The sequence below is a fragment of the Notothenia rossii genome, assembly GCF_949606895.1.
Source record: "Notothenia rossii genome assembly, chromosome: 6".
Lineage (NCBI taxonomy): Eukaryota > Metazoa > Chordata > Actinopteri > Perciformes > Nototheniidae > Notothenia > Notothenia rossii.
Window position 1 is genome coordinate 71,601,312 of NC_136909.1, and position 27,843 is coordinate 71,629,154.

Genomic DNA, 27,843 nt, shown 5'->3' on the forward strand with positions numbered 1-27,843 from the left:
TTTTATAAATATATTTAAATTTCTTCCGTTACGAAACAAATTTACAAAGCATAAGATGGAAACATTTAAGATTAACTTCGACCTCCGGGGGGGTATTACTATGGAGGAGTGGATTTAGCAGTGCCTATCTCCAAAAAAAAAAAAAGCACCTAAACAACGGCATGCAGAGCTACGTGAAGAGCAGGTAGACCAACTGGAAAAGTACCACCGTTCAAAAGCTTTCTGATGCGGGTCTTGAAACAAAGCAGGGAAATTATGACCGTTAGTGGCCACAGGTGCGAAAGCTCTCTCCAGAGCTACTGGAAGCCCAATCTCGGGGACCGGAGAAAGTGGAGCAATATTCTCGCCACGCCAAGCAACAGCCTAGAACAACCTCAACCTATACAAGTCACCTCGTAAGCCATGCTACTGTACTGATGCTGGACAGTTTTTCAGTGGGTGCACAATAAACGGCAACACACATTAATGTAAATAAACAGCCAATTAATGGATCAACGCTCTCTGTCTAATATGTTCGGAAGCTGTTAGTGTTGTTGCATAGCAACCACGTCGCACTATGTTTTGTGCAGAAGGCAACAGAGGGACTATTTTATTTTGAACATCATAATTTACTAATAAAAACTATTTAAATTAGAGTCTGTATTTTTCTTTCATATTGCCACACTTGGTAACCGTTTTATAAAAGCAATAGCTCACTTCAGGCCGTGGTATATGCTCATTATATCACAGCTAAGGGGTGTGGTTCGGCCCGACGCGAAGCGGAGGTCGAACCCCTGTCGTGAGCTATTGCTTAATTATACTCCACTACAATCCAGAGGTTAACCTGGTATTTTTACTCCACTATATTTATTTTAGTTACTTTGCAGATTCTGATTAATGATGTGAAATATAAACAACCCTTAAAGAAGACTTTAATAAATCTATTTTGGCCTCTGACATTGCCTTAAATGTTTATAAAGTGTATCGTTCCGACCGGCCTAATATAGGTGGTGGCGTTGCCGTTTATGTTAAGAATAAGTTCAGTGTATCCACATTAGTTTCCAAATCTATAAGTAAGCAACTCGAATTGTTAGCCTTAAATATAGAAGTGGCAAAGGGGCAACAGGTCATGGTGGTGGGCTGTTACAGACCCCCCTCAGCAGTCAAGGACTCCTTGTCTTCGCTAGCAAATCTTTTATCGCAACTTGACTACAAGGAAATAGTGCTACTTGGAGATCTGTTACTCAGATTGTTGACAGTCCTACTCGCCCTAATATTAAGTCCCCTAATAAATCCTCCCTAATTGATCTCATTTTAACTAATGTTCCCTATAAATACTCATCTGTGGGAGTATTTGCGAATGATGTGAGTGACCACTGTGTTGTAGCCACAATTAGGGACACTAAGGTCCAAAAGGTTAAACCTCGTATTATTATTAAGAGAGACATAAAACATTTTGTGGAGCAGGGTTTTGTTCATGATCTGTTTGGGTTTGATTGGGGAAAAATCGATCTGTGTGCTGATGTAGAAACTGCATGGTCTTATTTTTATCTTGGTTTTATGGAGATCATTGAGAGACATGCACCCCTGCGTAAATTTAGAGTAAAGGGACGAGACAATCCTTGGTTTTCTGCTGAACTGTCTAGTCTCCTACATGACAGAAACAAGGCCTGGGCAAAGTCTAGGCAATCAGGCTCAGAGGTAGAATGGCTGCGTTTTAGGCAGCTAAGGAATAGCTTCACTTCACATGTCAAAAGTGCTAAGTCGAAGTACTATTTGTCAGTTACCACAGTAAACCTAAATAATCCTAGGAAATGTTGGAAAGCCATAAAATCGATATCCACCGGTGAGATCCGTAATGAGCTACCTCCCTGCCTTACCACAGCATCCGGCACTATATCGGACAGGGCCACCATGTTAAATTGCTTTAATAAGCATTTTGTGTCCTGTGGCTCTCTTTTTGATTCTGTTTCTAACTCTGCTGCTGTGAACACCCCAATCCGTGACTCTGAACAATGTGGTCTGGAAAACCCTTTCAGTTTTACTCCTTTTACTGTTAATGTTGTTCATGAAGCCTTATCTAAGTTAGATCCTAAGACACCGGCTGGCCAGGACAACGTAGAACCTTTCTTTTTAAAGATAGCTGCAGATTTTATTGCTCCTCCTCTCACTACTCTTTTTAACCTCTCCCTCAGCTCAAATACAATTCCAAAAATATGGAAGTCAGCTTATGTCTTGCCTTTGCTAAAAGGAGTTTTTATGTAAAAATAATATCCTTTCTAAACATCAGTCAGGCTTCAGAAAGCAACATGGCACCATCACTGCGACAATGAAAGTGTTGAATGACATTACGAGTATTTTAGATAATAAGCAGAGTTGTGCAGCTCTATTTATTGACCTTTCCAAAGTGTTTGATACCGTCGATCATTGCATCCTAAAGCAGAGGCTACTCAGTATTGGCATATCCAGCCATGCAGTGGGGTGGTTTGTGAACCACCTCTCTGAAAGGTCCCAATGTGTTCACTTTGATGGGCTGTCTTCTAAGTTGTTAAACATTACTAATGGTGTTCCTCAAGGTTCTGTTTTAGGTCCACTTTTATTCTCCATATATATCAACAGTTAAGGTGAAAATGTGGATGAAGCTACTTTACATTTGTAAGCGGACGATACCGTGATGTACTGTGCAGGTCCCTCCATTAAGGAGGCTGGTGTTAAATTACAAGCTGTTTTTAACATTATTCAGACTCAGCTCGCTGAGCTTAAGCTTCTTTTAAATGTTGATAAAAACCAAGGTAATGCTATTTTCAAAAGCTAAAAAGACACCAGAGCCTGTTTTAGATATTGTGCAAGGACAAGTACTAGAAGTGGTTGCCTGTTATAAATACCTAGGTATCTGGCTTGATGATTGTATTACTTTTAAACTTCATGTCAATAACCTGCTTAAAAAGCTGAGGGTTAAGCTAGTTTCTTTTTCAGAAACAAGTCCTGTTTCTTGCTTGAGGCCAGGAAAAGGCTAATCACTGTGACCTTTTGACCTGTGCTGGACTATGGTGATTTGTTGTATATGAATGCACCTGCCCGTTGCCTGAACAAGTTAGATGCCACCTATCACAGCGCATTGAGATTTGTCACAAATTGTAAAGCACCAACACATCACTGTACCCTGTATACCAAGGCAGGTTTGCCATCACTTACTGTACGGAGGCTCAGTCATTGGTACATGTTTATTTATAAAGCTTTGTTGGGTAAACTCCCGTATTATATCTGCTCTCTGATAACACAGAGAGTTGCAAGCAGCTATTGTCTGAGATCGCATGATGTAGTATTGTTAGATGTGCCAAGAGCAAGGACTGTCTTAGGTAAGACAGCTTTTATGTGCGCAGCTCCACTTGCTTGGAACAATCTTCAGCAAGAATTTAAACTGAGCAATCTCATTCCTCTGCATGTTTTTAAAGCTAGGCTAAATGAAATGCTCGTTGATACTATGGGCACTTGTAAATGTCTATAACTATGTAAATGTATCCTGTAAATATAATGTATGATGTCCTTTATTGTTTTATGTTTCATGTGGAACCTATATGCTGCAGGTCTCCCTTGAAAAAGAGATCTATGATCTCAATGGGACCAATCTGGTTAAATAAAGGTTTGAAATTAAAAGAAAATGTAGTTACACCTGAGTAAAATTCAGGGAAAAGTGATTGTCAAGTGCCAACAATCAGGATAGATATTTGATAGTTGGTGCTTGAGAAGACTAAACATTTATCTGCAGATCTCTATAAAGTATATTAATTACTCGTTATTCTCTACTAATATTTAATTAAAAACTGTATATAATTGCTATTTTGCACATCCCTTTCAAGATTTCAAGATTGTCTAAGATTTATTGCAGGAAAGCAATATGTTAGACGTTAAGTACTTTGTCAGACTTAATATTTATCTGTAGATAGATTCCCCCAAAGCTTTTTTCTTATTTGAAAGAAGAACTTAACCTAAAGTATTCTTTAATGTGTTAATAAAGGTTAATTAGTTTGTCTGTTTTGCACATCCTCATATTCATATCTTTGTACATCCAGCACTAAACTGTTTTATTGTAGAGATCACTTACAGTATCTTCTTGATTTTTTATATTCTATATTTCTATCATTGACCTTCTACTTTCCCCCTATGAAAGTATGTACTCTTAATATGTTTTTCATCAAATAACATTATTCAACACAAATAATAAAATAACGTGCTTTAACCACTAGGCGGTGCACACAAGGCACACACAGCATACTAATAATAACTTTGTATTATTAGTGTAGGACACTTATGTATGCATAACATCTGAAGATGTGTAGTTTTATTCATGTTTTCACATAATTTTACAGGATATTGCTATACTATTTCTCATGTTTTACTTCTACACATTAATATCTGATTTATAAAACATCACAGACAGAAAGGTATGTCCGTCATTTAATGGTAAGCTATTGAAATTCTGATTCCATAGATGTGTCTCCCATCACCCAAATCCCCTGACTATTCTCTCAACTCAGTATTTACATTCTTATATTCAAAGAAAATCAGCAATACCTTTAAAAACCTCCTTTTCTATCAGCTGTGCACCGTTATGGTGTAAATATAACCTATCTACCAATTGGATCAAATATAAAAGTCAGCCGAATTACTATTGATACTGCGAGGAGACGTATTGTGTGAAAAGAAATGCAAGATGTTGTTTAATTGCTGATATATTTATGATCCACGTCACATATTCAGTTTCGGCGGCAGTTCTTCAAGTTTGTCCAGAAGTCTTCTCATCAGGGCTCTATAAATAAAGAACTACGACAGATGTGTAATATGTAATGCTGCCGAACCGTGTATTACAATGCCGTTATGTGATGACTTCCAAAGAGAAAAGCAAGAACACTCAGAATAAAATATATATATATTTTTTTTAAATGTTTTCGGATAACATATCACATTAACATCATATCCCAACATGCATTGCGGCTAAAACATCCAATTAACGAGCTTCAACCTGAGGATCTTGGGTAATCTGTTCAGTGGGTTTGTGGTGTGTATCGTTCGAAATGTCCCTTATAGGCCTACGTCTGTTTCCGGTGACTTTATTTACGGCTAAAAAGCCCAAGATTATAGAATTAAACTAATAAATAAAAACAAGGATAATTGTGTGTTATTCTTGAGTAAATAACAGTGTGTTATTTAGAAAAGAATAACAAATTAGAAGGAAAAAAAGATTTTTGAAAATACAGATTTCAGTATTTTGAGGCTCTAAGCCCCATTTCTTTTCCTCACAGACGGGAAAAAAAGTCCGACATTATACGATTTTAAATAAAAAGATAAAACACTGGCATGTAATTTATGTTAGAATAAATAGAATGGTTTTGAATAATAGATGAGAGTAAAATCTATGTCACTTTACAGCCCCGCCCACTTTTGGGGAAACCAACGCTGTCATTTGAACGGCGATCAAGCCTGAAGCCACAGAGATCTTCTGTTACTGTCCTTCTTCTTAGAGAAAGTACAGAAACACGTAACTCTGGATTTGTTTTAATGTTAGAGGTGCAATAAACGACACAGCAGCTTTTTGGCATGTTAAAACTATTATGTTCTGCCTCGCTCATGAGAGTAACAGCTGGCAAAATTACAGCCTCGCCTACTGATTTCAAATGTGTGCTCTAAAATGATATTTATAAATGACTATTATCATTATTATAAGCAAGACAATAAATGGCAAAGATATGTAGAAAATACATTTCTAGCTAAACGTAATTGAGAATGCAGTTTAGTTCTGTGGGAACGTAATTTTTAGGAGACAGGGTTGGAAGACTACATTGAAAAGATAATCATTAACATTTCAGTAGCAAAATCCTTTTACAATCATAATGTACTGTATTTACCAGCTAAATGCAATTATTTAATAATATTTAAATAAAGAAACTGCAAAGTATAACAATGTTGTACTAAACTGCATTACTGTCAAATATTTTTAATAATCTGTTAATTTCGAAAAAGCATTGCAAATGTACATATAAACATTGTGACATTGTATGTTAGCAAATACAATTAAATTAAATTCAGTTGCAATAAAAATATTTCATCCCTTTTTTGGGAATTTTGAATCATCTAAGCTGTTTTAAAGAGAATTAAAGCAGCATTGTCAGCCTGTAGTAACCCTTGCGAAAAACAGGAAGCCTGAACAGACACTTAGAGTCCTCATTTCCTTATGAAGACATGCATTTCAACTTTGTTCTTTGGAGCAAGGCCGCACTGGTTTTGCACACAAAAGGTTTCATTTAAATATTTCAGTTCTAAACTTGAGGAAGCAAATGTACAGATCTTAGGACTGGTGAGATCCGTTAACATTTTCTCTTGTTAGAATTGGACAGCATTTTGAATGTGCTTGAGTCTTCTGGGTAGAGCATTTTAAATATTTACAGGAGATTAACATTGGAACATGTTTTTGTTCTTTTTCTTCTTCTTCGGTTTGCCTCTGCCTGTGACAAGAACCTTCTAACGTTATGATTTCATAATGTAGCAGTTTTAGTAATATTGCAAAACATAACTCAGCAATACATTTGATAAGAGAGCAAGAGATGTGTCTCTAGATTAAATGGCTTGCTGGTAGCATATTCTAAATGAACATCAGGAGACCAAGGATCCTTGAGGAACTTAACCTGAAAAGCTTTAGACATCAAATAATACAAGGACGTTCGAAACTAAACTAACTAAATTCGAAACTAAACTAACTAAATTCTGCAAGCAAAAATAGGTTAGAAATTGAACTTGACTGTGCAGCCAGTCATTCTTCCTTATTTTCCTCTTTCGCTGCTTTTTTCTGAGGAAGAAGAATTATTTCCCTTTCTCAAAAAAAGCTTGAGGACATGGTGGATTATTAACTAGATATTCCTCCTGTGGTCCATTCTGCAGCGGCGGTTAGTAATATGGTCCTGTTAAGTGCATTCCTGTTGAGTCGTATGACAGGGAAGACCTCCAAGTCGGCTTAGAGAATGCATTATCAGAGTGCAGCATATTAAACCAAGCACAGCCTCCCTCTGACAAAGATGGGGATTTTCTGGATGCCCTTCTTACCCTAGAGGAATTGTTCAGAGCTTTCATATCAGTTCCCATGCAGCCCTGAAACAACAGGCACAGCTTTTGTGCCTTTTTCCTATAGTGTCCAAATCCTCCAGCTGTACCATGACTTCATGAGAGATGATACGCATTGTGGAGACACAAGGCTGACACCTCTGTTCAAGCCCATTGACCTACACCTGCATACCCCTCTTAACGAGTCCTGGCTCAATTATCATTGTTAGTGTGAAATCCAAGGGTTTCAGCCATGTTAGTGTCACTTCTACTCAGCAACTCCCTTTGGATTTTTAGTTCCCTGTCAATCTCTCTAATCCAGCTGTGAAATGTGCCTTGTTGAAAGCGCTGAAACATTTTAAGTCTCTAACATTGCAGTTTTTCTGTTCTGTCCTCTGCCCTGGAACCATGTCCTCACTGACAGAGGCAAAAGAGTGGCAAGCTCTATCTCTGTCTACTTTGCTGAGCTGCATTCTTATGTTGCCTCTCACTCTTCTCATGTCTTCTTAGACAGCTGTGCAGAACCAAGTCGTACCTCCCTCATGAAGACCATCATAGCTTGTGTGGGAGGATTAATGCGGCCGCTGTCTGCCGCTCCCTACTGCACTGTCTCGCTTGCAAGAGACTCAGTGCAAGCCCAGCATAAGCTTTCTTTGTCATACAAGATGCTGTAGTCTGGGAAGTGGTATATCTTATAATGACGTCCTGTCTTCCAAGCAGCTGTAAACAGAGTTTGGAACATGGAGAGGATTTGACCGACAGCACTAATGAAGCTGCATTCTTTGTGTCTTGTTACTGTCCTGCTAATATTTTTCAAACAAGAAATTATAGATGCCGGACTCAGACCTATCTATCATAAATGATGGTAGGGACCTCTGCTCTTTACCTTTCACCTTCCATATAGGATGCAAAAACGTCATTGACAAGATCGGACCACACCACTCCACTGGAGAATGTTTATTTAAGTGGATTGAAGTGGATGTTTTTCTCTAGAGAAAAAAGCCCTCTGCTAACTCATCTCAGTCCATACTTAGAAAAACATTCCTCTTCTTGAGACTCTGACAAGGTTGTTTTGTCTACTAGTCTAGAAGGAAGTCATTGTGACACGCGGAAATTATTAAGCTCATAGCGGTGCAGTATTGGTTCATTGCACTACAGACTGTCATTGCAAGTGGAAAGCTCTTTGTCAGATGGAATAGCCTCTTGTTGTTTGGATTATAAAATAACCAGGATGACGCATCAAGCACTGTCTGACACTCAATCAGATGGTCTTCTTACTTTCCACATGTATGCTTTCTGGACAATGCAAACATACGAACAATTATATGTTATTATGGCTGGGGCGGTTCAGTGTTTATTGAAGATGCCTTGCTCTGTTGGTTCACTGAGTTTATATTGCTATTATGTGGAGTCCACAAGGATGCTCTTGGTAAACTTGTGTATAAGCAAAGGTTGTGGTTGTGCAATTTCAATTGTTGGCATGCAAGAATCCTCCCTCTGGGTTTTCATTTTCCAGGTATTGATCACAAACAAGTATGCCCTTGCGGTCATCACACTGACATTTGTTCTTCTAGCTGGTTATGTGTGGGTTCTTCTTCGTCCTAGTTGCTCTTGTTGTTATATAGCACCTCTGTTTTCTGTTAGCTGTACAGATTTATCGGAAAATTAACCTGAGCATAATAACATCTTGCCACTATGATCAAGTCAAACCATGTAATCCTTCTAGCCCTGTCTCCTTTGTTAAGACATATATTTTCCATTGCACACACTCTGACTGGGCTTGTTTGTTTAATTCAGTATGTTGAAATTAAGCCTAAAGTTACATAAATACTTGCTTACATTACAACAAAATGTTGGCAATACAGAAAAAAATACTCTTGACTAAACATACATTCTTTCCATTTTAGCTCAACAGCAGAACTTGGGGGAACAGTTCCTTCATGTGTTCCTTCAAGATGGAAGTGCTGTCGTTAAACTTGGGTGTGGTAGTGGTCATGTTCTGCATGCTGCTGCGGGCCAGAACATCAATAACAACAGATGGGTGCACATCAAAATCAGGTAAGATAAGTCTCCTACTTTCCTCTCTGTTATTTAATATTATATTGGCAAAGTTATTATCACTGCCTGTATTGATTATCATTTATTTGTAATTACTTGTTTTAAAAAAGGATGGGAATCAGGATATCTTTGTGTAGGATGTGAAAAGTGTTAACAGTATTCGTCAATGAAAAGAAGCCCCAAACGACCTCATGATAGCAAAGCAAGAATTGCTATTATTCTAAACTCCTTCTGTCTGTAGAATGATTCATCTTTACGGATATGTATGGTTGATATCTGACACATAATAAAGCATTTTCAAAACACCAATTAATTTTCTGAAAGTCTATCTTCATAACTTGTTTTGTTGAAGAGTTCAAGCGAGTCATTCATTTCCTTCCTCACTTGTAACTTCCTCCACTCAGTTTCAAATGCCTATAAAGATGAATTGAGGTAATAAGAGAGAGAGAAAATGAGCACAATAGATCCATGCAATGTATTTAGTGTTACATTTTCACATTTACCTATTAAAAAAAGATGTGTGTGCTGGGCTCAGTTGCTCCCACTTCAATTGGTTACACAAAGTCCCATGTCATGGTCTCTTTGATAAAGCCCTGTGAAAGCTTGTCTGTACAGCAGCCATCCACATCAGTGTTGATCAGAGATTTGATTCTGCTGTATTACAGAAGTACAATGAAAGCTCACTGCATCAGATAAATCCCACTTTAATGCCCTGGATCCCTGTGCACCTCCAGAACAGCAGTCATAACCCTGACATGTGTCAAAATGTCAGTCACAAAGAAAACCATTCAGTGTGCTGGCAGTGATAGTTTTGGGACTGGTACAATGCTCATTATGAAAAGTATACATAGCAACTCAATCACATGTCATACTAATACTAATTTCAATAAAATATTGAACACACATTGAGATACAAATTGCCATTTGTATTCCATTGGATTTTAGTTGAATAGTTAAACTTACCTACTTTACATAAACATCATCAATAATTAAGTTAGCATGCACAAATAGATATACGCTATTCAACAACTAAAGCTTACTCTATGTTGTTGATATATTTTTCTCTGTGCTTTACAGTTTTATTATGCAAAAAGAGAAACATATACAGTATGTTACCGTCCATGGCATCTCATAGATTACTCTCAGATAGTTCAAAGAGAGATTTAGGATTATTAAACTTTGGTACTCAGTCTGCTGAGAAAATGGGCCATTTCGGCAAATCGTTGCAGGATGATTTCCTGTAAGTGGCCCCTCTTACCTTGACTGCATCCAGTAGACAAACCTTACACCTTGATCCAGTCATTTTCTGCCTAATGTGCAATGTTCTGAGGATATTGCTCACATAAAGAGAACTTGTAGAGCAAGCCTGGTTCAATGACCCTTAATGATCTACTGTATGACTATTAAAGTTGAATATCTAAAGTAAAAATGCACTTGCACACTTCACAACTTTTAATCACATTTAGCTTCACCAGTACATTCATCTAAAAAAAGCTAGTCCCATTTAAAAAAAAAAAAAAAACATAACCTTATTTGAACATTTACAAAATACATAATACAATGTTTAATTAGAGGATTAAGTTTGCTAAGACTAATGTTACATTTTGTTTGTCAAAGTCCAACTAATTGTGATTCATTTATTTTACCATGTTGAGAAAACGATGATCCCAGCCATGGCAAGTAGTTTACATTACATTACATTTCATTTAGCTGACGCTTTTATCCAAAGCGACTTACAATAAGTGCATTCAACCAAGAAGATACAAACTTGAAGAAAGCAGAATCATATAAGTACATCAGGTTTCATAGAACCAAACATTTCAAGTGCTACTCAACTGGCTTTAGACAAGCCAGCCCTTTGTTAGTATATAAGTGCTTTGTTAGTAATTATTTGTTAGTAATTCAATCGCTCGAAGTGGAGTCTAAAGAGATGAGTTTTCAGTCTGCGCCGGAAGATGTGTAAGCTTTCTGCTGTCCTGATGTCAATGGGGAGCTCATTCCACCATTTTGGAGCCAGCATAGCAAACCCACGTTTTTTTGCTGATGGGAACTTGGGTCCCCCTCGCAGTGAGGGTGCAGCGAGCCGTTTGGCCGATGCGGAGTGCACGTGCTGGGGTGTACAGTTTAACCATGTCCTGGATGTAGGAAGGGCCAGATCCATTCGCAGCATGGTACGCAAATACCATTGTCTTGAAGTGGATTCTAGCAGTTACTGGAAGCCAGTGAAGGGAGTGGAGGAGCGGTGTGGTTTCTCACAACAAGCCTTTTTCACTGAATAAATGATACAAAAATACAGAATAACATACAAATAAAATAAACCCAGTAGCATTAACTCAGCTGGAGTTAGATAACAGTAACCCAGTTATACGACAATGTATTTATACAAAGCAATAACCTCTGCCATCTTCCCACACTTATCACTAGATTTCGCAAATTTCTTAAGACACATCCCCGGGTGAAATTACTTCTTAATACCAGAAGCAGCAAATGTTGCTACTCTTTTGGATTATCGAGGGGAAACAGTTGAATCGTTAGCATTTGGCAACAGATTTGGTACCAAATGTTGAACCTGATCCATATGCATTCGCACTACTTGCTTGTCTCATCCAAATAGGTCTGATCACAATGCTTCCCCATGCACAGCTGATCTCCTGTCTGCGTTGTGCGCACACAGGCTTACAGCTCAGGCACTGTGGGGCACAGTGAGCCAGTGGGAGAAACAGGAGGGGGCTGCTGCTGAGCTTTGCCTCTATTTATTCTTGATCGGTTCAGCAATTTTATTCATATGCAAATGAGCGCATGACATCATCTAGTCTTGTTGAGCATTAAATACCTTCCTTCCTTGGATGATAGTCGCCAACAGTGAAAACAGCTGCATCAACCCTCAGCGTCTATACAATGCAAAGCAAGGGTTTTATATAACTGTAAATATCCCAGAGCTCCAATGACCAAACACGGAAAATGAGAATTGCCTGATGTCACTGCATCACATAGACTCACCTCTTTTTCCCTCTTCAGCATCTCACTCTTTTCTCACCCCACCAACATATTGTCTTCTCAGGCATTGTTCTGATGACACGTTGATCTGCAGGAAACAAAAACATTTGTCTTCTGCTTTCATTGTTTGCACCGATGAAGCATTGTTGAAAGGAAGAAGTGGTATGACACCTCTGTTCAACATACAGCACGGCACTATGAAACGATGCACTTCACTCTTGATGTTTTTCCATTCTGGGCTTTAAACCGCTGCAGTTTTGATAATGATATAATTGCTCGTATTTACGAAGATGAGTACAAAACAACACATTGATGTGGGGGGCTTATTTAAATGACAATAAAAGTCCTCTATTTGGTGGTCTACTCAGCTGTTGCTGCTAATATAATGTTTTAGCTTTAAAAAAAATGATCTGCTCCAGCTTCAACACAAAGTCCTATTTACAGTACATTTCTTGAGCAACATAGCAGCACTTGCAGCTTACAATCTTACAGCTCACTGCTTATTAACGACAGACATTTTGCAAATGTAATCCAGTGTTTATCAGCCTCTTCTGAAACTGAGTCTAAAAGGATCCGAATGATCCAAACAAGCTGCTATGAACGTGCAAAAAACTGGATGGGTAGACCTTTAGATGAACATAAGTAGAGAAGAGCTTGTGTTTGATTAGATTTTATAATCTATATACAACTGTAGTCTGTGAAGAATAATCCAGTTTGAAAAGTGGGATATTATAGCTCACATTTATCCTGGCACTTTATCATTAACTATGCACATTTACTGAATGTAATGTGTTTCCTAGTAAAGAAACGTATGATGGATAATCAGAATGGTAGTAAAAGGTTTAAAATAACATCCCGACTTCAAGGTATTTTTTTTTTATGTTTCTGTAAAATAGTTAAAAATAATTTTCTTATAATCAACTCCTCAACACATTTGTATGTATCGCTTATACACAGTGAAGTTGGAAAGCCATAAGGCCAATACTGCAATGCCCTTTGCTGCCATGTAATTTCAAAGAAGAGTATGCAGGGGGGATGTGCTGTCATTTTTCATTTAGGGAGGACACGTTTGTTGTTGGCTTGGCTTTTTGATGTCAGTACGGTTTCCTTGGGGGATGTTCTGGGCAATACTGCTATGATTAAAGTTTGAGACTCCAAAAATGCTCCCCTGGTCATTTGTGAAGGTGTGCGCATTATTGGTTGAATCCCATTGTGCTAAGCATTCACTGTTGGTGTACATTTCATCCTCACATTTTCAAAGATCAAGTAGGTAAAACGTAATACTCTGCAGCATCACCTTTTATAGGTATATTATTCAAATGTATGCCTTTTTTCTGTGGGCGCTTTTCTTCTCTTCAGTAAAAAAACAGGGGTTGGTGTCTCAAATATGGCTCTGACTTGCTGGGAATATTTATTTTATGATGGAGTATTTTTCTGCCTAAAAAGTCAGGGTTTTTTGATGCGCATATCAATGTCATATTATTTCTGTTAACAAAAAAAGAGGTTGTTCAGTATGAGCCAGACATGAATACCTGGCTAACTCAACATTTCTCCCAGGTTTCTGAAATACTGGGTTGGATGCTGTTAAAATGTCAATGTAATGCACAGAAAAGGACCCAAATACCTTGCCTGTATGCTTATTTTGTGATTGGATATAGTTTTTCTTTAAATAATTCAGACTTGAATTGCAATTCCTATGATGCAACTCAATAGCTTACAACATCACCCTTATTTTCTCAGCCTTTAAAAGCTCCTCCAGAGCCCCAGGAGACATGGTACAAAGGCTGTGAACTACTCCTTGTGACAAGTAGGCTGATCTTCATAAAAGAAAATGTGCGTAGTGTCCCTCTTTAAGCCACCCTACCTTTTTCTATATAAATTACTTTATTATGTACAAGTACTGTACAACTTCAATAGAAACCATCAACGATTTCCCATCCCACTCTTAAGCCTTATTCGTCTGGGACTGGTATTTCTTGGGGACCTCTAGTAATAGTTGCAAAGGTCGTCTGTGAATTAAATCTTGTGTAAATCTGCCATGTCCGTAATTTGTCAAGGAAAATAATCCACTGCAAATTACCCTTCATATTTTACCAAACGGAGAGGGTGGGTACAATTTCAGCATGCTCATCTTACTATAGAGCAAAGTATTTTTAAATATTATATACAGATAAATGTTGATAATATTAAATGGTATAAAAATATTTATAAGATGAATATGTTATATTTTGAATATAAGCAGCTGTTACGCAGAGCCTTGGTATTATTCCAAATGTATTAATACATTGCAGACTTTGCTTATCTCATGTAAATGCACTACAGACATTGTTGAGATACGTCTCATGTGAACAGGTTTTTCATTTAGGCCTGTCTTCTTTAATGAAACCAATGTTTTCACTTTGGTTACAAATGTTTGAGTCACACAGCCTTCTTTCCCTGAAGTCTCAAATCTACATGAGCAATGTCTTCTTGCTTTAAAACCTAAAGTCCACAAAAGACAGCACATTTCAAATATTAAACTGTTGTGGGTAATGCATTAATAAATAATAAGTAGATGTTGCTGTCACTGTTACTTTCCACTCTCACTAACTTAAACACATTCAATTTGATACTGTTAAATAGTATTATATAATGGCTATTAACTGAGTGACCATTGAATATTGTTTTGATGTAAAAATGCACATGTACAGTAGGTGTGAAATGTTGCCTGGCAACAGCTGCAGTTAGTGAAAGACAACAGACAAATGCTGCGAGAAGAAATATCAAAGTAGTAGGACATGGTCTACCCATGTTGTAAATGTTTTATCTTTTCGATTTACACACGGCATCTATTGCACGTCTGTCCGTCCTGGGAGAGGGATCCCTCCTCTGTTGCTCTCCCTGAGGTTTCTCTCATGTTCCCCTTTAAACTGTGGGTTTTCTCCGGAAGTTTTTCCTTGTACGATGTGAGGGTCTAAGGACAGAGGGTGTCATATTGTCATACTGATATTCTGTACAAACTGTGAAGTCCACTGAGACAAATGTAAAATGTGTGATATTGGGCTTTATAAATAAACATTGGTTGATTGATTGATTTCAGAATGTCTTAGTTCTGTGAGAAAATATCAACTCACACAGAGTGAGTTCTCGTGTTCAGGTCAGAAACAAGCGTTTACCTCATGTAACCTCGGCCAATCACATGCTTGCTAATAAAAAGCTAAGAGAGCTGTTTTATGTCCATCTATCTACTCTGCATGTTGGCACCGTGTGAGCATGTGTTTAGGCTATAGTAGGTAACTCAAAAGTAAAATAATTGTTGCTGTAATTGTCTTTCATCTGAGTAATGAGTAAAGTAATTCCTTTGTAATTTGGAAAAGTAATTAGTAAACAGCCATTGATTACCTTTTCTGAACCACACAATAACAGTGGACAGAACCCTTTTTTTCTCACTTTCTCCATGGGTTTTAATCGCTGGAAGAGTAATGAGGAATAAAACGTTTATTTTGGAGAAGTGCCATGCCATATGTGCAACTGGGTGAATAGCGAATTCTTAATATTGAACATTCTGTTTTTAAATCCACATCCTCTTGACAAAAAGCCAAATCTAAGGCAACGTATGTTTATCAATCACAGAGCATTCAGCGCTGTATTGACAAGTAGACCCATAAAAGATTAATTGGAGAAGCAACCAACAGCTCTGCCTGCTTGCTTTGAGTTTCTTTTGTGAAGCCACCATGCCAAGATGCTCACTGTGTGCTGTCTAATTGTATTGCCGGAGATATAATGATAGAACACAGGCTACCCAAATTAATTGAGGCTTGCCAGTCACAGCACAAATTATGCACCAAATGCCGCAGTGCTGCGTGTGAGAGAGTCACTGCACCAGAGCCCGAGCATTACAGTTAATGTAGGTGTAGATTATGGTCTGATACAGGGCTTGTTGCACTTAAGGAAAAGCTAACAAACAGATCCGTCCTGACACACAGGTGCTGTGATGTAATAACAATGCATCATTATAAAGCATATGGGCTTTTCCCCCCTCTCTCTTTTCATCATATCTGATCTATAACGCTACTGCATGTTGGTTTAAATACATATCAAAGTAACAGGTGGTACTCTTTATATAATGTAATCTGTGTGACCCCTTTACTTTGTATCTGCTCACAGGTTTGAGACAGTACTGAGCACAGACTCTAGCTGCAGAACTAATAGACTCTTGACTCTAAATAAGTAAATTACTTCAGGATTATAAATTCAACCGCTAACGTGTTCCACATTATCATTTGGCTTTTGTAGGAATCTAAAATATGAATAGAATAATAAGCCATTAAAAAAAGTTGAATTTGCTTACCAGCCAGTAAACACTGTTGCAAGGGCACCCGCGCAGTGCATGATGTTTTACTGCCATCTGTTGCCAATACTTTCAGATGTTTTATGCAATAGTAATATTTTAATGATGATCCTTCCTCATTATGAATTTTCTGCAGGAGACTGTGAAGGAGGCACGTTCAAATAAGATTGTAAAGGGAAACACCTGCCATTAGGTTTAACAAATACCTCTGTGTAAAGGTGCTGTGCTGAAAATACTTGCAAGGTCCCTTAACATTGCAGATAATATTTCAGCAGTGAACCTCGGGAAAGTTGCAGTAATGCAGTTACACTGAATTAGTCACACCCCAGTCTCAGTGTAAATGAGGATGTTAGAGATGACAAATCACTTGTGATTAGAGCATTAGCCAGATGAAGAAATGCATAAATGATGATTGAGTAACTAAAGATGATCACAGCCATATTGTGATTTTGCGTGTTTGGAGAAAATGAAATATTCATTCGTTTTTTTGTTTGTTTACCTCAAGTTGGGAATTTGCTATTGTCGGTCCTATGAGACTCTGCAATGAATGGTGCACAGGGAGTCCCACTAAGAAATTACATAGCGTTTCATCTCAAACCCCAGCCTCCATTTCTTCTGATTCTCTCCTATATAATCCATTGTGGTTTTGTGTTTGTATGTCTATGTGTGATGGTGATGAGGGCCTTTGGGGTATATTCCAAGCTATCTGGCTACTAGACCAAGTAAAGCAGTCATCTTTATAAATAGTCATCTTTGCCCAAGAGCAAGACCAATGTAAATTAGCCCGGTGGAGCATTCAATGTGCTCACGAGAGCTCATCAAGTAACATCATCCTGTTTGCTTAGTGAGCATGCTCTCTGTGTCTCATAGGGACAGTGTTTGCAGCATTAGCCGTTTTAATAACAAGCTCCTGTAATAACCTCAAAGATGTAGATTCACGTTTTCTCTGGACGTTAGGTGGCATTTTACATCTTCAGTCTGAAATGTGCCTTAACGTATCAGTGTGTGGGACCGGCTGTGTGTACAAAGTAGCTGTTGAGATTTCCATACCTGTAATTAGTCCCACCCGAAGGTGTATTCGTGTGATTGCCTGAGGGAGACGTCCTGGAAGGCTGTTTCAAATTAGCAGGAGGCCGATTGCCCTGATTGTTTCCATCTGGCCATCATGGCAGATATTTCATCAACGTGATACGTAGGCAAAGAACGGTTGAATGAATATGGAGATTTGCAGATCTATGAACAAAAGCGCGTCATATAGATTACTCCCACTTTGGGAATGCTGTTTATGCGCTTGCCACAGATTGGACAGCCTTTTGCATAATGTACAACCCTTCTGAGAGCCTGCTATTGTATGTTGTCGGTGTAAAGCCAATGATGAATTGGGGAGAGGCAATCACTTGACTTTGCCTTAGCTGGAATATGACACAAGTAGACCAGTTACTTAACATTGTGGGTGCAACATTAATGACTAGCGCCATTGTGTATTTCCCCAGAGAGACACAGAGGGTCAAATGATAAAATTGTCTTCCCTACTCATTAGGTTTATAATGTATATCTAGTTTGTGCCCTCATTTGTATCATTAATTAATCCTGAATGACATAATGAGCACTTTCACTAATTAAAATGTATCGTTTGCAGGCTGATTTTATCCTTAGAAATATTGTTGCTGTTAAATATATTTTATTTGAAACAGTAATGCATATCATGTAAATCCAACAGTTTTTGACTGGCTATCCTAATTCATGGTATATCTGTTGTTTGTTTACAGGCATAATTTTTTTTGAATGTTATATATCTGCTGGGAAACACCACAACTTAAAGAATATCACCGCAGCACTGAGCAGGAACATCCATGCATTTATTATTTAAATCCGGCTGTGGAAGCTGTTTTATATTTGTGTTGTCTCTCCTGGGGTTTTTGGACGTACCATTGCTTCCAGCCCTATCCACCTGTGCATAACATTTCTCAAGAAACAGTGTGAAGTGTATAAGTAGTCATACATGTTTACAGTATAGTCTCAATGGTCACATTAGCAGCTTTAATGCTGTGACCGCTCTGTTTGTCTCTCCATCATGTTTCATGCTTTGCTGGATTTATTTTCAGTTTCAGATATTTCAAACCCTGGTCTCTCTCTTTTCTCTCACAACAGATATAATCTGCCTGTTGGCGAACAAGGAGGGTCCTGTATGATTGAAATTGCTGCCGATAATGGCACAGCTCAGCGTCTCGAGGAGAACGTGTCAAACCCCGTGTCAGAGGTAACATGACCTGCCTGCAGTCAAATCGACCCTTTGTCACTTTCTTTTTTTTTGTTGCCCTTTCTTACTTTTGCATTTCTCACCCATGCCTGTCTATTGAGACTACAGTTTACACACATTGTATGGTAGTTACATAGAATCTGTCATGCTTAACTCCTGCATCCATGACTTAACAATGCAATTAAAAACATTAGATATAATTAATTCAGTATTCCCGTATAGCTGTATTATTACTAGTATCAAAGACTTCAAAGGTTACTGTAAAAAGTGTGGTTTGCCTACATGGACTAAAACACCTAGCTGCTGCATGTCAATATACAATGACATCATGAATTATATAGCAGTGTTTCCTCTACATACAAATAGTGGCGGCGCAGCGCCGCTGCTGAAATATGAGCGCCGCTGCTGGGCGGCGCCAGCCAGGTACCCAAAAAATAAATAAAAATAAAATGTTTCTTTACTTTTTTTTTTTTTCTTAAAATTATAATAAGTGGCGACCCTTTTTCATTTTTGATTGTTTGTTATGTGGATTTGTAGTATTTGTGTTACTGTGTGTTCAATAAATGTGTATTTTTGCTAAATCTTGAGACATTGCCACTGTATGTACTAGGCAGGGCCTATTTCTGGCATAGGCGACACAGTCGGTCGCCTAGGGCGCCAGATCTGGGGGGCTCTGCGCTGGTAGCTCTGGGAGGGAAAAAACATTTTTGACCGTTGGCGCTCATCCAAATGTTTGGCCTTGATGTCACAACATTCATAATTAAGTAAATGTAACACCCTTTTCACCCCGGTTACACGTTTAATTTGCCCTGTACGGTGGGCGCTGTAAGTGATGAAAGCGGGGGATGTTGGCTTATCTGGTGCCCGCAGCTCACAGCCAAAGTGCGAGCGTGGTAGCGAGAGAGCGAGCAAGGGAGAGGGCGCACCGGTACCGGCGCTGTTGTTATTAGAATCTGGTGCTAGCTGCGCTAACGGATATAAGAAGTAGATGTTTCTACAACCAGGGTGGAGGAGAGCTCTCCTGTCAGACTGAGAGGCTTAGTGAGGTAAAGGACTCTCTGAGTATTTAGATAGTTAATTTTAGTCTAAGTTATCTCAGTGGGTCTCAAACGTTTTGACACCAAATTATGTAAACACATATTTCCAAGGCACTCCTTTATAATTATTAGGATAAATAAAAACAGGTTTGAAATCATTCCAATGTATACTATAGGACAGTAAACCAAAAATATAGTTTAAAGTTGGAGAGATACAAAAATATGCATAAATAAATAAACTTTATGTTTGAAGAGCATGAGCTCCCGTTAAAGACGTGTGCACCTATTAGGTTATTTGCCCAGATGATCACACTGGGCAAATCCTGGTCCTGTGACATGTAAGAAGCACTAAGCTAGTTCTCACCTGTTAATCACAGCCTGTTTTTTTCATTCTGGCTCATTAATTTGATTTACAACACCTATATTTGTTATTAAATTCATAATTTTAGTTTTTCACTTTTGAAGAGGCAGATAGGGACTCAACCTTCCCACAGGCTCCACATGTCTCAACTTCCTCCCTCAATGTTATTTATAGTCTTTTAATTCTAGATGTCAGAATGTTTCCTTTTTCCCTTTTTTGTTAATGACACATTCATTACACAAATATCTTCCCTACTATTGCATGTTGGCTGGTCCTTAACTCTGAATATTAGGACTGTAATGTACAGTATCTATGAATGTTTACGATGATTTAAATGCTACTTGAAATGTATATCATTTGATTTTTGTTTGGCGTTCAACACTAGTTCAATTAATCAGAATGCGGTTTGTGCACACTTTAGGGTTATAATTGCTGCCATGCAGTTGGGCTTTTAAAGTAATATCATTATATATATATATATATATATATATATATATATATATATATATATATATATACACAATATGAAAAAATAGAACTCTAGATGTTGGAAAAGAGCTACTTAAGAAGCTTTTTTTCTGTTGGAATCATGTTTTTCAGTGTGACAAAATAGCACTACATTTGCATAGTAATGCTTAATAGAAATAAGTTAATGAAACTGAGGACACATTGTTCTGCCGTCAAATTAGAACCATACAAATCAGCATACAGCATTCATGAACACAGTGCTCCAAGTCCACTCACAAAGTCATGAATATTACATATGTGGGTATTTCAAATGGGCTCTTCTCATAAACATGGTAAACACACTTAAAGGGACCATAAAGTCGTCGCATGAGCCCATTGTCGTCATGCATCTTCTCTGGCCAATAGCTGGATGTATCACATGAAATATGGTTGAGCTCATTATAAAAGTATCCAGCCATAGCTGCTTGTTTTATTTGAATTTTCAACTTTGTAAAAGATTGAAAGGCTCTTAACTCTGTGGTAAGATTACATTCCTGTGAACCCCTGTGCTCCTGTCTTTTTATAGGCTTTCTAATATGTAGCAGATATGACATTTAAAGCTGGTGTTGATTGAACCTCCCAGATGATTATGTCCACTGAAGCTGCCTAACACCTGTCCTGCTTTCCACCAAGTGCTAGCATGGTGTCATGGTTACTGTTACATGTGAGGGACTTCAAAGTCTTAACAATTGTGACTGCTCAGATTTCCTAGCAGCTTATTTGAATCTTAAAATGTCAGATTCTGTGTTTTTGTATATGTTCAAAGACTCTGGGCAGAACATTTATATACTATTGTATGCCATATAAATTGGGATATCATCAGCATAACTTTGAAAATATTCACAAGATTGTACCTAAACAAAGCACATGGAGAACTGCGCATAGCATCATCATTTACATTTCTTTTTTCTTATATAAAGCCTCCCATAACAACATTTCTGCTATATGCAAAGCATTTAAATACATGACATGAAAGGAATACATTTGAAAGTGAGGTATTAAATGTAATGACCCTTTATATGAAAGCCAGTCTTTATATCTACCATGACCAGATTTCATATATTCAATGCTAAGAAGTCATTTACATGTTGGCAGCTGTGGCAATAAAACATGTTTTGTTCATAGTGTTATTATTTATTTTATAGGCTTGAAAGCTTGAGGTGAGCCATTTGAAGATGAAAGGGTCTCGGTTTCTATTGAACATAATTTTTTTATATTTTCAAAGTATAATGGCGGGGTCAGTACTTTTCATACATTAAAGAGAAAATCCCTTTGACCCAGGGGAGGGCTGTATTCTGAAGGCCATTGTCACAAGGTTACATAATCGGCTTGAATTATGCGTAATGAAGCTAGGATACATGTTAGTATGTCTTTCATAAATGAATCATCATGCATAGTGGGAGTATGAATGAAAGTGTTATGTGAACCATCTAAATAGAAAGTAGTATTGAATATTCATCTGAACACCCGGGGCGGTCAAAGAAATGTTTAATTTAGTTTTAATATGATACCGTCTTGTGCTTAATCTTTTTGAATTTTTTGCAGCGCTGCTTTGGTAACAGACACAATTATGCCTCACTTGTTAAATTGACCGTTATGGTTTGATAAGCAGCAAGTTCACAGAATGTATCGACATGAATTCTTCCCAATTACCTTACAAATCAGAGAAGGCTTGCAGCATTTCTTTGTTATTTTACATCTCTCTTATTGTATCAGGCGTGTGTCTTATCATATGATGTCAGCAGGACAGAAAAGGAAACGATTATAACTCCAGTTTCGTGTCGGGGTCATTCTAAAACTGCATTAAGCTGAAGAGCAACCGAAGCTGATAGTGTTAATCTTTCTTGTTGATCTTAATATATAGTTAGGTCCTGTTAATGTAATAATATTTTTTAATATAGTCACGCACACACTGATATTGAGAGCCTATGATTTAGTGTGACTTACTAAACGATCACACTGATGACTGGCTTTCTACCATTTTTTTTTTGCAGGGAACCTTTGGACCCATATTTCTTGGGGATGTTTCATCCCACTGGGAGATGCATGATGGGAGTGCAAAGGGAGCAAGGAGATTCATTGGATGTATCGGGCAACTTCAGGTCAACTCAAAAGAGATTTACCTGGTGGGTGAGGCTGTGAGCGGGAGAAACATCAAGAATTGTGACCCGCCTGTCTGCCAACACCTTCCCTGTCGTAACGGAGGAACGTGTGTAAGGTACTGGGTCACCTTTTACACTAATGAAATATCACCAAACTGCCTTTGAACTTAAATGCCATTAAGAATATAAAATACAGAGTTTCTCTACTGCAATTTCCCTCCCTATGATAATAATGAATGACCTGCAATAAATTACCTAAGCAATGAGGTGAACTGCAGCTGAGTTGTAACATACATGTACGTGCCAACAAAGAAAGAAGAATACTATTTTGCTAAAAACAAGAAAGATCATGAAAACGGTGCAGTAACATGAGTGACAGGGTCATTACACGTTAGACCTGCTGTTTCCTCCCGCCTGTGTGACCCAGTATGAAGCAATACTGTAAGAGCCAGATTCCACTTTAAATTGTTTTTCCAATCCCTACCAACATGAATGAGTTGTGGCTCTGCAGTCGGAGCTTTGAGCACACACTAACCCAGCCAGCAGGCTTAGGAAATGACAGTTTTGGCAATGGCTTCCCTCCTCCGCACAAACCATTTCTTAATGCAGAACTGTTCAGTTGTCAAGCTTATCTTATCTACATTGGACTGATTTTAATGTCAGCCTACTCCAGGCTAACAGTGCACTGTGAAATATTTGACTGGGACTCAGCAGAAAATCTATATCAATTGCTTGTTAATTGCATCAAATGCTGAAATGTTAATACTGATAACGAACCAATTTGCCCAAATGTCCTGCAGCAGTTACTTATCTGGCTGAAGAGAAACTTAATGTCGAACAAATAAATGGTTGAGATTAATACATGTATCAGAAAAGCTCCCAGGATTTTCCGTCAGAAGTTGGTGGAGACCAAAAGCTGAGCTAAAACTAGTGAACATTGAACATACATTCCTTAAGGGGAATTCTGTTCAACAAGCATTTTTTTTTTTTGCTTTTCTGACCTTTTTTTTACCTCCAGAAAAACAAGATATCTTTTGTTACAACAATTGGTAGTATTTCATTACATTGTTTTTATATAGAAATATGTAATGTTTAATCGTCAGTCACTTAAGATAGACTCCACTTCTTTCTATACATCTTCACTGTTTTCATTGCCAAGTGAAGGCAATCCCTATGCCAAACTAAATCCCTTCTGGTAGGCCAAGTATGTGCAGATCTATTCTCCCTTCATCGTTATCTAGTGCAGCTCATCAGACTGCCATCGCACCCCACTTACCAGCAATTGTGCCTGTCTTTATAAGTGTGCAATAACTACATATGATGCTCTTTCACCTGAGGTAATCCTGAAAATAGCTGCTCTAAATGTCTTCTTCATTGTGTTATATCACTGTTAATTAACCGTTGCATTTATTAAACAGGAAATAAAAAGGGGCGCCGTAAATTCCATCGTATGAATGGTTCTAAGAATACCAATTAAGAGCCGGTGGCATTGTGGTCACACTGGCTTGTCATGTGTAAAGGAGTGCACCTTGCAATTATCTGTGTGATGAATTAACGTTAATGCAGTATCCTCTTGAACTACAAGGCATGCAGGGGTCACCCAGAGTGCATGGAGCTCTCTTCATTCTGTTAGTTGCCCTGGACTGCACTGCCGCAGTATAATAGGATGAAAAAGGATTTGGGTTGTAGGTTCATTTAGGATAATATTGGCGCTGCTGCCTTTTCATGGGAATGTTTCTGTTCACTTAGTCATGCGGAAATATCAATGTTAAACCTGAGTGCATAATGGCTTGTGGTTGGCAGGGGCTACCTACATGTAAGGTATATAAGTGACATCAATGTGAAGAGCCAGGCAATCGGTAACTAAGGGCTATGGCCTTTTGTAAGAGCCAGCTCTCTAGTGCCGGTTGTTTGAGTTACTTATTAACCTCAGCTGCTAAGACCATGTCATTAAATAATACAGCACACTGAAATCTTAGAACTGAATTTCTTTTAAGAGACACATTCATGCTAAAGATCACTCTTGAGGACATTTAATAAATTGAGTACTTGAATATTTGTACTTCTATACTAATATGACTAGCTTTGTAGTGAACCCACCTCTGTAGGCGTCTTCAGTAACAGCATGGGAGCTATGAATTGAGACCATCTATATTGCACCCAGCGATTTTCACTTACACATTATTTATATTAAGTGTTAAAATTGATATGGAGCCATGTTTCTGGCAGCCTGATCCCGAAAGTCCAATATTTGTTTTGCTTTTAACGCAATGTACTTATTTTAGATGCTAAATGCTTCACTTTGTTTTCTAACTAGCTGTTGATTTTAGTTTGCTGCTGCTTAGTGTTGAGCAGGTAGTGTATGGTTGTTGAGAGCAGTGAAAGTAACTCAAAAGAATAAACTTGGCAGTTCGATTAAACAAAGAAAAGCTAAAAGACACTGAAATTCTGATGCATAATCAGGAAATAATCATTTGGATATATTGAGTGAGTATTGATTTTAACTGATTTTTATCATAATGTGAGTTTTTGTTTATTGGACTAAGAGACAGCAGATTGAAAGACATCACACAAATAGTTCCACATTTAGTTTACTGAGAGAATTATGGAAATATGTTTTCCCTCCTTAGTGCGCACACACACACATTCAGTCTCACACACACACACACACACACACACACACACACACACACACACACACACACACAGAGGAGAGATCATGTAGACAGTGATTCTGCTTTCTAATTGCCTGCAGAAGAGAGGCTGTCTTGTTCGTTCTGTGATGGTCCAGCTTCAGCAGCACAAACACACACACACACACACACACACACACACACACACACACACACACACACACACACACACACACACACACACACACACACACACACCTCCAATAAAGTCAATTCTCCCCTAGCTCCATTTCTCTGCCTGCAAGTGTTCCTCACAAAGAGAGCGAAACCAATTGTATCTTAATCACAGTTCCAGCTATACTCTATATATCTGGTACTCAAGAAATAAATCAAGGCCAAGAAACAATTATTTTAATTTACCATGAGAAACAAAATAGCTATCGTCCCGTGTGCAATTGTAGTCCCTGAAGAATATTTTCAGAGAAAACTTGCTCATTACAGAGTTCATTGCATTAGTGTCTTTGAATTTTGGAGGACAAGTGCATTCAAAACAACTTTTTTTGGCAGAATTGATTATTTTTATACACAGACAGTTTCTTGTCCAAAAAGACGTTTCTGTGTATCCTTGACATGTTTGCATAATCATTATTATATAAGTATTCAAATAACTAGGGTCTCACATGACTCAGTATAAAAACGTACAGGAACAGGAAATGCTTTGATTTGTCTTTTATAACTGACCTCAGAAACAACAGCAAGAAGAAAAGCACTTATATACTAATAAAGGGCTGGCTTATCTAAAGCCAGTTGAGTAGCATTTGAAATGTTTTAGCTGTATGAAACCTGATGTACTTATATGATTCTGTTTTCTTCAAGTTTGTATTTTGTCGGTCGAACGCACTTATTGTAAGTCGCTTTGGATAAAAGCGTCAGCTAAATGCAATGTAATGTAAAAGAAAAGGCCAGGGGAATTTTCCGTGAACATTCAAGAATGTCTCATGCTGACAGTGCTGAATAGAAATGATGTTATCTAAAATGATCAGAAAGATGTTCTATCCGAGGCTACTATTAAGTGTTCAGGCTGAGGTCATCACAACATTTAGTAAAAAGAAAAAACCCAAAGCATTAGTCATTCTATTAGTACTTTCAGATTTCTCTACCCTGCCTTCTGCTCTCATTCCTAAGCCCATTGATTCTTAGGAAATCAATGCCTCAGTAAAAATGCCTCAGTTATTTCTTTAAACAGCTGGACACTGTTGTTCTTAGCAAGAAAGATTTTAACAGGAGTTAACAGTCCTTTTTCCGGGTGGTAATTGTTATTAAGAATATTTCACCGTGTGCAACAACCAGCCAAACTTTTTGTTAGGTTTGTTTTTTAGGGCTAAAACAAGAACTTGTGTTACAGTTGCTGAGCATAACTCTGGATCTCAAAAGTAAAACAGCTTGGTGTTCTGGCAGCTTCATGACATTTGACCATAAAAGTAATGTAGCGTTGTGAATGGTTTGAATTGGATTTGTGATAACAGCTCTGACTTTGTAACCCAAGCCTGGTAATTATTATTATTATGATTGTACATGTGCAGGACTGCACATGTACAATCATACATCATGTTATCAATCATACAGCTATCTGCAGAAATAAACAAAATGTTTTACTGCAAAATAGGAAGAAACATTAGACACTAAATAATGTGGCACTAAATAATTGTTGTGTTCAGTAATGTGTTGTGCCCCTGTGTTTGTTTGTAATAGCCTTTTGATGATTCTTGTATTCAGTTGTTTGAGTTTTGGAAAGTTTTGGAGAAAGTTTGGGGGGAATTTGAGATTTGGTCGATGCAGACTTTGCCATCTCCAGTTAAAGGGATCAGTTCTCTGCAGTCTAGAAAAGAACATCATGTTATTTTATGAAATCAGCAAAAGAGAGTCTTCAGTGTGCAGACCACTTTTCACTTAATAGCTGTATTTGCTTTCCTTTCAGACTTATGTTTTCCTTCCCCCCCGTGTTCACATCAGTTTGAGATGTGTTTTTGTCTCCTTTCACCTTTTAATCACTGTTTCAGTTTTGGTTCAAACAACAATACAGCTCAACATGTTGTCTTATTTGATTTCATTGCAAAGGCTACGTCTGTTTCATAGAAGTTGTCTGGAACATTTGGCCTATGACAGTTTGCTGGTGTTAAAGGGAGAGAGCAGAATAGTGGTGGAGCTATATCACAGCATGGAGTCTAAGGAATGGACAGGTTTTCTGTTTGAAGAGAAAAATACTTTTTATATAATCCCACTTGGTTGAATTGATGGTTGAGTCTTAAATCTCCAGCAAATACATGTTATCATCACATATTATTTATCTGTCTGAACCTGCGTTAGTCAATAAATTATGAATAGTTTGGCATAACTTTATTTCTGATACATGGAGGCAATGCAGTTTATTAGAGGACATGTTGATTTACCCTTTCAGGAGTTTATAAATCTTGTATAAGAATT

At 37.9% G+C, this 27,843-nt stretch overlaps 1 protein-coding gene across 4 annotated transcripts in view; it reads left to right on the forward strand.

Moving 5' to 3' along the window:
- eys (eyes shut homolog) overlaps positions 1-27,843 on the forward strand; it is a 170,797-nt gene that overhangs the window by 127,547 nt on the left and 15,407 nt on the right. For all 4 annotated transcript variants that reach the window (XM_079690636.1, XM_079690638.1, XM_079690637.1 and 1 more), the window contains 3 exons: positions 8,982-9,132; positions 18,611-18,719; positions 22,619-22,842. In XM_079690636.1, coding sequence (XP_079546762.1) covers positions 8,982-9,132; positions 18,611-18,719; positions 22,619-22,842 — 484 coding nt within the window. The remainder of the gene's footprint in view (positions 1-8,981; positions 9,133-18,610; positions 18,720-22,618; positions 22,843-27,843) is intronic.